Here is an 11,320-nt window from a genome sequence, read left to right as displayed (position 1 = left end):
GCTGAAACTAGTGTTGCTTTTGTTCATTTTCACCTTTGTGTGTGTGGGGTGGGGGAAGTGGGGGAAATTGAATACAGAGATTTTGCTTCTCATTCTATAACAGAGCTTGAGGTCACCCAATGGAATTGATGAAAAGTCATTTCAAGACAGATAAATGAAAGAATGTCTTCATAAAATGTATGATTAATTTTTGGAATTTATGATGACCACCAAGCTGAAACGACTTTAACAGGTGATTAAACAAACTGATGAAGAAAGAACATAAGAAGAAGAAGAAGAAGAAGAACCTAAGAAGGGTACTGATGGATCAGAACAGAGACTTATTTGGCCGTTATCCGGTTTTCCTCAGTTGTCTATGGGAAGTCCACAAACAGGACATGACTGCAGTTGATCCACGGTGACTGATGTTTAGAAACATGTTTCCTTGAAGTAGTAAAGGTAAAAAAGGTAAAGGATCCTTGGATGGTTAAGTCCAGTAAAGGCGAGGATGGGGTTGTGGTGCTCATCTCACTTTCAGGCTGAGGGAGCTGACATTTGTCCGCAGACAGCTTTCCGGGTCATGTGGCCAGCATGACTAAACCATTTCTGGTGCAACGGAACACTGTGACGGAAACCAGAGCACACAGAAATGCCGTTTACCTTCCCGCCGCAGTGGTACCTATTTATCTACTTGCACTGGCATGCTGATCAAAAGGTTGGCGTTTTGAATCCCTGTGACGGGGTGAGCTCCCGTTGCTCGGTCCCTGCTCCTGCCAACCTAGCAGTTCAAAAGCATGCCAAAAAGTGCAAGTAGATAAATGGGTACAACTCTGGCGGGAAGGTAAACGGCGTTTCTGTGCGCTGCTCTGGTTTTGGTGTTCCATTGCGCCAGAAGCAGCTTAGTCATGCTGGCCACATGACCTGGAAAAAATGTCTGTGGACAAACGCCGGCTCTCTCGGCCTGTAAAGCGAGATGAGTGCCGCAAACCCAGAGTCATCTGCAACTGGACTTAACTGTCAGGGGTCCTTTACCTTTTTTAAATCTCTTCCCAGTCTCCTCTTATCCAGGCTAAACATAGTCAACCAAGGGAGTCTATCAATGGCCATTAGCCATAAATGGTGATAAGAACATAATAAGAGGTTGCTGGATCAGGCCAGGGGCTTGCAATGACTATTATTATCATCATCATCACCATCATCATCATTTGATGTGGAAAACTGAATTTTAGGTTGGAAAAATGGGGAAGTTGAGAGAAAATGAAACAGGTAGATCTGCTCATCCCTAGGAATGGGACTTTGGGGGGGGGGCATATGCTGATATTTTTGGGATTCCTCTCCACTGCTCCATGCAGAGAAAGCTGCATCAAGTAGGTATGTAACTAACCCTAAATATGTGTAACTCACCCCACTCCCAGGCTTCCGCTAAAAATGGGGAGTTGCAGAGGGTCATAGAATCATAGAATCATAGAGTTGGAAGAGACCACAAGGGCCATCGAGTCCAACCCCCTGCCAAGCAGGAAACACCATCAGAGCACTCCTGACATATGGTTGTCAAGCCTCTGCTTAAAGACCTCCAAAGAAGGAGACTCCACCACACTCCTTGGCAGCAAATTCCACTGTCAAACAGCTCTTACTGTCAGGAAGTTCTTCCTAATGTTTAGGTGGAATCTTCTTTCTTGTAGTTTGGAACCATTGCTCCGTGTCCGCTTCTCTGGAGCAGCAGAAAACAACCTTTCTCCCTCCTCTATGTGACATCCTTTTATATATTTGAACATGGCTATCATATCACCCCTTAACCTCCTCTTCTCCAGGCTAAACATGCCCAGCTCCCTTAGCCATTCCTCATAAGGCATCGTTTCCAGGCCTTTGACCATTTTGGTTGCCCTCCTCTGGACACGTTCCAGTTTGTCAGTGTCCTTCTTGAACTGTGGTGCCCAGAACTGGACACAGTACTCCAGGTGAGGTCTGACCAGAGCAGAATACAGTGGCACTATTACTTCCCTTGATCTAGATGCTATACTCCTATTGATGCAGCCCAGAATTGCATTGGCTTTTTTAGCTGCCGCGTCACACTGTTGGCTCATGTCAAATTTGAGGTCAGTTGAGGGGCAGTGAGAAATGTCCCTATTTTCAAATGTCCCTATTTTCATCTGAGTGATGTTGGAGGGTATGCATTTAGGGCTTTAAAGGTCAGCACCAACACTTGGAATTGTGCTCAGAAGCCTCCTGGGAGCCAGTGTACATCCTTTAGGACCAGTGTTATGTGGTTCCAGAGGCCATTGTAGGCATCCTTCAGGAGCTGGCAGGGCCAGAATAGTGGGCAGAGTAACAGATGTGACTCTGGTATAGTGGGCTACAGGTAAAGGTCAGAGGTTTCTATACATACACGAATGCCACTGCATCCTCCATCCAGGCAAGCAAGAAGCATTGTCTCAATTGTAAGCCCTCTGGGAGTACATGCAGCGGGGCTGCGATGGGTGTCTCTGGGATGGTGGCCGAGGTAGGATCCTGGTGGCCAAATAAGGAGGCCTGTAGGGTTGCATCCCCTGGGCCTAAAACCCCCTGCTTTAAGTAAATAACCAAAGAATCCCGGTTCATTCGTAGAATCATAGAATTGTAGAGCTGGACCACAAGGGTCATCCAGTCCAACCCTCTGCAATGCAGGAATCTATTGCCCAACATGGGGCTCAAACCCACGACCCTGCAGTTAAGAGTCTCATGCTTTACCAACTGAGCTATCCCAGGTCATTCTTAATCCATCTGATGGGATGGTGCCCCTGTCCATAAGGTGGGAGATAAAAGAAGGGATCATCGCAACAACCACCCTGCCCCCAGATGTGTCTAGCATAATGGATGCATCCAGTGTGGTGACTAAAACAGGCAATGGACACTGCTGTGCCTTTTTGCAGCCCAGCACAAAGTTTCAAGATCACTGTAGAAAGGTTGCCCTTGCTGTCAAGTCTCTCTCTCTGTCTACATCCAGAGCCCCAGGATATCAGTCTTGTACATGGAGGACCACGGTGCTAGGGCAACGAACACACTCTTCAGTGTCAATTGTTTCTCCATATTTAAAGCATCTCGTCATTTCTGTTGCTTTTAGGGACATCCTGTCCCTTGACTATTCATGAGTGCAGCGGTCATTGCTAATTCATCACTGTCTCAGCCTGCAGGATTCTTCTCAAACTGATTACATTTGTTTATACAGTTCCTTTGATCTCCGGCATATGCTGCCTGTGAACCCCATTCCTTATTGTCAGCACTTTCAATTATTAAGCGTGGCAGAGTGCACACCACCTGAAATAAATATTGCGATTGAGTTCACAAATGAAAAATGATGGGCTCCGAAACAGCTTAATAGCATGCGCCTGGCTCGAGTTCTCGTAACGGTGCCCCTGCATGCTTTTGTACATGCACCCAAATTGATCAGAGCATCCATCAGCACATGTGTGCTTAAATTCATTTTTCTCTTTTAGTGCTGATGACCAAGAAATTCTCTCCACAGGCTTTCTGCGGTTTTCAATTTGGGGGATGGACAGGTCAGCGGTCACCATGAATGAAAAGGGTCTGATTATAATCAGCTGGAGAGGGAGAGGACAGAAAGCAAATGTTTTGGCTATACGTCAACGCAACACATTCTCTGGCAGGACATAGTATGTCTTTGTAGGAAACAATTAGAGGGCTCAAGGGTCTTCTGGTGACACTTTGCCATACTTTGCCTGCTATTTTGCCATACATACGGCAGCTCAGGAGACGGAACTTTCTGAAAATATCAGTGTCAAAGTTATTTATATGGACTTCCCCTAATTCTTGTCCTGTTCTTTAACCTTGATGGTAAGAAAGCCCCTTGCCCCCCAGTTCTGATAAAACACAAACAGTATTATATGTATTATTATATGTGTTATTATACGTATACACATAGTACACACTTATATGCTTCAGGTTCACTAAAGTAAAAAGCAATTAGATAGATATATACATCTGTGCATATAATAACGGTGTAAAAATATGTATGCATTAATATACTTATAAAATTACGCTGCAGAAAGCACCATGGAACTTGACTCTTTTGTACATATTATAGTATGGTATACTTGCCCCCCCTTCAAACCCATAACAATATATTTGTACAGAAATTCACGTATTGCAAGTCTCTAGAGAGCTCTCCAAACCTGTGTGAGTATTGCTCCTGAAAGCTCTCACCACTCGGGAGCTGGAGTAGTGAGAAGTGTATAGCACCCTATTTTGCTGAGCTGCAATGGGAATAGACTTATTTATTTACTAAGACGAAGAACAGGCAATCTCACCTCCATCAACCCCAACCCATTTTGGTTTGGGGGCCAGGGGAACCATGAGAACCTCAATAAGCTGCTCCAGTGCTGCCTCCCCAGACATGCAGGCTTAGGCTCATGGGAGCTAAATTCCAAAACACCCAGAGGTCACCAACCTGGAGAAAGCATGGCCACTTCTTCACCCAGTGAGCAGAAGCATCAGTCAGGTAACGGTGTCAGAATAAGCCCTTCATTTTTATTTTAAGAAAAGAAGAGGCCTGTTTGCTCTATAAGAGTCCATCAAAATACAAAATAAAAAGTGTGAAGGTTTTTGGCCAAATCTCATTGTGGTTAGAATGTTAGACTAGGACCGGAGAGAACAGGCTTCAAATCCTAGCCATCATCTCACAGGGTTGTTGTGAGGGTGAAATGGGGGGGGGGGGGAGCATGTGCCCCTTGGAGGAGGGTCAGGATACCGAGCTCCTTATGTGAGAACTAGAATTGTTTCATCTTTAGCATCATCATCACTGCCATCATCATCAATGATAGTAATAACAATAGTTTTATTAGATTCCTTACCCACCCTTCACCACAAAGTTGCAAGGCAGATTACGGCAATGTAGAAATACAAGAATATGATCAGTTTAAACCATTTACAATCAAAGGAACAGGACGGGTTTTGAAAATGAATATCCCCATTGCCAAAGGTCCGGTTACAAAGGTGTGTCTTGTATGTGAAAGTTATACAAGGATGGTGGTGAGATGCAGAGAATGCCCTTTCCTTCCAAGGTTGGTGGAATTACTAAAAGGTAATCTTCAGCTGATCTTCACACCCAAGAGGTGTTACAGGGAAGGAGGCAACCCTTCAGATATTTGGAGCCCAAGTCATTTAGGGCTTTAAATACTAGTGTGAGCACCTTGAATTGCAACCCGTTGCATCTGTTTTAAAACAGGAGCTATGTGAGCCCTAAACCCTAGCCAGTAATCTGGTTGCGGCATTTTGGTTGAGGCTTCCAAGTCATCTTCAAGGGCAGCTGCATGTTGCAGTAATCCAATCTGGAAGTCACCAGAGCATGGAGTACAGTGGTCAAAGTTGGTGAACCAGCTGCAGTTGAAAATAGGAACTCCTTGCCATTGAAGCCACCTTCAGCCTCCACAAAGTATTGGAAATATACTCTAAATTAAGTATATATACATGCATATTTTGGTTTTCTGTGGTGCATAATTTGGACATTTTTGGCACGACATACAAGCTGCTCTATTTATGACCGCAAGGTCAGGAAACAGGCTTGTGCATTCGCAGGATTCATTCTTTGAATTGTGGCAAGTCCTTCAGTCCTCTCACAAAATATAATGCTATAGGATGGTGCATATTTTCGACATGAAATTGGTTTCCGGTGGAGGACAGTCCTCTGGCAGTTTCAGGATCCCATCCAGCATTTTCAAGTTTGGCAAGTTAGAGAACACACTAGAAGAGAATATGATTTAGGAGTAAATTAATTTCCACCATCCCATGCCCTTGACCTTAACTTCAATTTTGCTCCTATACCCTCCCTCTCCAGTTTGGGCTCTCCATCCCTGAAATTTGGTGTGTGTGTGTATGTGTCGGTCAACCTCACTTTTGCCACTAGTGGACCCAAAGGAAGACCAAATGAAACATCTGGTGCCCAGAAATTAAACTCTAAGTGAGCACAGTATGTGAGAGTAGAATGCTTTGACTGACTCCATGGTGCAGAGGTTAAGGTTATGTGCCTTAACTTACAACTCCCATGCCTTTGGGTGTATCAGTGAATCTGAGAACAACTTAACATGCTTTCCCAGGAACACAAAATTCCTTCTATTTCCAGTGTTCGGAAGTGTTTCAGTATGCAAAACACCACCACTCAGGACAATACCAGGGGAAGGGCCATCGTTCAGTGGCAGAGCATCTGAACTGCACACAGAAGCCCCCCCCCCCAGGTCAGTGTTTCTCAAATTTGGGTTCCCAGCTGTTGTTGGACTACAATTCCCATCACCCCTAGCTAGCAGGACCAGTGGTCAGGGGTGATGGGAGTTGTAGTCCAACAACAGCTTGGGGAGACCCTAGTTTGAGAAACGCTGCCCCAAGTTCAATCCCCGACATCTCCAGATAGAGAAGAGAGAGAGAGAAGAGTTTTGGATTTGATATCCCGCTTTATCACTTCCCTAAGGAGTCTCAAAGCAGCTAACAATCTCATTTCCCTTCCTCCCCCACAACAAATACTCTGTGAGGTGAGTGATGCTGAGAGACTTCAGAGAAGTGTGACTAGCCCAAGGTCACCCAGCAGCTCATGTGGAGGAGCGGGGATGAGAACTTGGTTCACCAGATTACGAGACTACCGCTCTTAACCACTACACCACACTGGCTCTTACAATATCCCCTATCTGAAATCCTAGACAGTCCATGCCATGAGCTAGAAGGATCCTCGACTGGACTCTGTGAAAGGCAGTTTCCTATGTTTTCTATCCATGTATGAGAGGGAGGTGTCAGCAGACTCAAAGGAACCCCATGGTTTGCAAAGTACAAAAGGATGGGGGGGGGGGGTAATTCAAGGGTGTAACCTCCCTCTTCCCCTCAACATACCAGTGAGGACCCAACTTGCCCACTGGTCATAGAGAAGCAAGTAACTGTTAGCAGGGGGAGCTGGATAAGAGGGGTGGCGAAAGAGTCAGGAATGATGGGAGCTGTCATGCCACAACATGTGGAGGGCCACAGGTTCCCCACCCCTGGAACAGACTATTGGAGTGGAGCTCAGGGGGTGGCTGACTAAATGAGACACTGGACACGCTGCAACATTTTGTTGCAGACCGACTTGTTACTAAATACACTCCAGTGGCGTGCAATAACTTACAGCTGCCTGTAGTTGTCATGAAACTCACAGGGGTTCCTCTGGAGTACGAGAGACTCCAGTGGAGTGTGTCTCAGGGCACACAGCCCATGTAGGGTCTCAATGTTGTTCTCATCAAGGGACAGATGTTGAATTGCAGGTAGTTTTGGCAGCTGCTTGAAGGATGTAAAATGATTTCTGCTGAGTTTCAGCTCTTTGCATCTGGAAAGCACATTAAATGTGTGTGATCAGTTATTACATGCAGGAAAAAAGAAATTCCAACTTACAACAACAAGGGTTTTTTGGGAGGTTATTTTTTTAAGTCCTGAAAATGTAGACAATGATTCTTTTGTAAGAAGCAATTCAATGGACCCCCATACTGACACTATCTTACAAAAGGCACCAGAAAATGTGCTAATTAGTCTCCAGTGCTGCAAGAACTATGCTCAAAGATCTGTTTGTGAAATGGTCAAGACCTCAGGTGAGGACCGTATCAGCTTGGTTTCACATTGCATTTCTCTGACACTCTTCCTGTGTCAGTGAAGGGGCTCATTTGGAAAACAGTTTCTTGACACAATTAGCCAATATGTCAACAGCCACTTTGCTTCCCCTTTCACAACCTGTGGCAATTAAACCCAGAAGTCTCCAATTAACCAATGTGTGGAAAAACTCCCTTTCTGATAAGACCACACAGAGACTATTTGGTATTGCTGCAAGAGCTACAGTAAATGTCTCCCAGCCTTGATTTGCCTTTTTGTTTTGTAACATTCCTTTCCCTTCAGGGGGAAAAAAGCTTGCCTTGGTTTTTCCTCCCTCCTTGCAACACAGGCAGCATATTCCACTCTTCACTGCCTCTCACCTGGCTGCCTCTCTCAGGTTGTTTATATAGCACCGGCTACGCTGCAGTGCTATGGGATGAGGGTGGTGCTATGGGTTAAACCACAGAGCCTAGGGCTTGCCGATCAGAAGGTTGGTGGTTCGAATCCCCGTGACGGGGTGAGCTCCCCTTGCTTGGTCTCTGCTCCTGCCAACCTAGCAGTTTGAAAGCACATCAGAGTGCAAGTAGATAAATAGGTACTGCTCTGGCAGGAAAGTAAACGGTGGTCCGTGCACCGCTCTGGTTCACCAGAAGCGGCTTAGTCATGCTGGCCACATGACCTGGAAGCTGTATGCTGGCTCCCTCGGCCAGTAAAGCAAGATGAGCACCGCAACCCCAGAGTCGGCCACGACTGGACCTAATGGTCAGGGGTGCCTTTACCTTTACCTTATGCTACAGTTTGGGTGTGCTACTTTCTGGGATGATGAGATAATGTTCCAGTGGAACAAGACTGAGAATAAGTCCTGCAGAAGCCTCAGATTTGCACAATCTCTCAACCATTATCCCCCCTTTTTTCATTCAGACTGGCAAACTGTGGTTGCCAGGGTCAGAACAGTCTAGGATCTTATAAGGACTCCAAACTGTGGTTCAAGTTCCTGGCTTCTTTTCTGAACCAGGAAACCCTAGTTTCCATGCTGAATAAAACTTGGATGAACTAAGGTCGAGTGCAATTTCTAGTGGCCAAAAAACACCTCTCCAGATGGCGCTTGCAACAAATGATGTATAACGTGATCTAATGATTTAAACCCACTATAGTAAATTGCTTGCAATCGTGACTGCGGATGAATGGGATATACATAGTTCTGCTATTAACTGAGTTAATGCTTGGAAAAGTCCCAATAATAATCAAATTACCTTGGCAAGCATATGGCACTTAGATCTGTCAAGGAGTTGTCCACCAGCCAAAGCCTCTCCACTCGAATTAGACGGCGGAGAATCCTTTTGCAGTTTTCTACCTGGTAAAGGTCTCCCAAGTCTTGGTACGAAAGATTTAAACTCTGGTGGTGGGAGGGAATTCAAAGAACACACAAATAGATCCCATTTAGCTGAACAGTCAAGTGAGATCTTTTGTACACTGAATGTTTGTGACTGCATCAAGACCAAACTAGACAAGAATGCATCTCAGGTCTTTCAAATAGCAACTCTAGAGGACCACAATATGGATTTGAGTAATTTGGTGAGGTGGGGAGGGTTAATCCCACCATGTTCTTTTCCCAAGAAAAATCTCTTCCAAAACTGTTATTTACTCTGTTGGGAAATGCTTATCACAGCTCCGAGGTGGTGTTGATAGATATTAATGGGGGGAATGGTATAGAGGCAAGGGTTAAAATGCCCCCTGTCACAGTTCCAAAATGGATCTCCAAATTCCATAGCTTGATTGCAAATGTTTAAAGGATACAATCAATGTTTAAAGGGAGCAGAGATTACTTTGCACATCTCTGTTTGGCCCTTGGTTTCCATGCAACGCAGAACTCTCCTTCCTTCTAAGCAAGATGACTGAGCTACTGTGAGGATCACTGAGTTAATTTGGTTTTTGCATATAGGCTCTCTGTTATACCTATAACTGCTAACAAATTAGGGTGACAAATTTGACAAGCTGAATTTGCTGCCTTCTTTGGCAGAGGTTCAAACTACCTGACAGGGTTGAGAATCCTGTAGTAGTAGTAGTAGTAGTAGAGGAAGAATAAGAATAAGCGATTACTGTAATCTAAAAAGATGTGGCACAAATGGAAATTTGATAGGTAGGAGGATGTCATGCATAAGTACAAATTTCCTTCCTCCTAATCAGACTTCCTTTTGTGCCCCATATTTTACAATTATAAACCTAAGGGTAGGGGCTGTCTTGTTGTGATCTATAAGCTGCTATGGGAACCTTTTTTGGCAGAAGTGCAGGATACAAATTATTTAAATAAAATATTTTTAAAACTGCACTGACAGTCCTATACTTTTTATTCAGAGTCAGAAACAATAATTTAGGAGTCCAATGACACCTACTTCCTTGTAAGAGTGTATAGGAATGCAGCCTGAATGAGATATTACTAACAATGTTTTTTAAAAAATAAAGCCCACAATTTTAAAAAAGTCCTTACCACACAGTTTTCCCAGTTCTCTTGCAGCCTTTGTTCCCATTTCTCATTCTCTGTCAGTTTTTTTCTGGCACACAGAGTGTGATGCTCTCCTCTGAAAAAACGTTCTTCTTCAGAAGGTCCTGTTCAGAAATATAGATATCCATCTCAATATTTTTCAAAAAACTGTTTTTATTAAGATTTTACGGGGTTACAAAAGTACACATAGCACCTCTGCTTTCAGTTCAAAGAGTCCTGTCTACAGATCAGTTATATTCAATGTGAAACACTAATGTTATATACAGTATAAGGCTGTGGCAGAGAAGAGGTGGGGAGAGAGAAGGGCATCTCAATATTATATTCCTGCTCCTATCACAGGGACAAAGGTGGTGCTGTGGTCTAAACCACTGAGCCTCTTGGTCTTGCCGATTGAAAGGTCAGCAGTTCGAGTCCACATGACGGGGTGAGCTCCCATTGCTCTGTCCCAGCTTCTGCCAACCTAGCAGTTCGAAAGCATACCAGCTGCATTAAGAAGGCAAACGGCGTTTCCATTTGGTATGGCACTCATTACAGGGTCCTGTTGCGTGGGAAGTAGTTTAGTCATGCTGGCCACATGACCAGGAAAGCTGTCTGTGGACAAGCGCCGGCTCCCTTGGCCTGAAAGCAAGATGAGCACCACAAACCCATAGTTAAGTTTGACTGGACTTAAACGTCCAGGGGTCCTTTACCTTATATCTTAGCAGAATATTCAAAGCTTAGAAATATGAAAGAGGGGATATATGTACATGTGTGTGTGACACACACACACACACAAATACAAACACACATATATTTATAGCGCCTTACACCTCAAAAGTTTCAAGGCCGCTTACACAAAACACATACAAACAGCATACAAACTAGGGCTGCCATACGTCTGAATCTTCCCAGACATTAAGGGATTTCAAAGGCGAAATAGACACCCGGAGGAAATTTCCAAAAAGTGGCTCTTTGTCCTGGATCTTTGGATCTTAGGCAAGTCAATCTAAAAATCACATTTTTAGCTCAACAACTTTTGGGGTGTCCTTTTTGAAATACGGCTCACTAAAAGCAATTGCGTTTCAAAATTTGCACCGCTAGTAGGAGCCACTATTAGAACAACCAGCTCACAAAATCAAACCCAGACCAGCAGACAAAACATTAAAGATTAAATTCCTGGAGGTAAAGCCTTGTGCCAAAACGATAATGATTCTCCTGCCAGGTGGACTTCCCTGGGAAGACAACTCCATAGTTGGAGTACATTAT

The 11,320-nt window shown here is 44.4% G+C and overlaps 1 protein-coding gene across 4 annotated transcripts in view; it reads right to left on the bottom strand.

Moving 5' to 3' along the window:
• Positions 1-4,055: 4,055 nt before the first annotated feature.
• Positions 4,056-11,320, bottom strand: part of LOC309342300 (acidic leucine-rich nuclear phosphoprotein 32 family member B-like) — a 43,373-nt gene continuing 36,108 nt past the window's right edge. For all 4 annotated transcript variants that reach the window (XM_081862813.1, XM_081862812.1, XM_081862814.1 and 1 more), the window contains 4 exons: positions 10,061-10,179; positions 8,826-8,968; positions 7,118-7,315; positions 4,056-5,715 (listed from right to left, as the gene is read on the bottom strand). In XM_081862813.1, coding sequence (XP_081718939.1) covers positions 5,604-5,715; positions 7,118-7,315; positions 8,826-8,968; positions 10,061-10,179 — 572 coding nt within the window. In that variant the 3' untranslated portion in view covers positions 4,056-5,603. The remainder of the gene's footprint in view (positions 5,716-7,117; positions 7,316-8,825; positions 8,969-10,060; positions 10,180-11,320) is intronic.

The sequence above is a fragment of the Podarcis erhardii genome, assembly GCF_964252035.2.
Source record: "Podarcis erhardii genome assembly, chromosome: 5".
NCBI classification, from domain to species: Eukaryota; Metazoa; Chordata; class Lepidosauria; order Squamata; family Lacertidae; genus Podarcis; species Podarcis erhardii.
The sequence above is the reverse complement of the archived record's forward strand: the minus strand, read 5'-3'. Positions and strand labels throughout refer to the sequence as shown.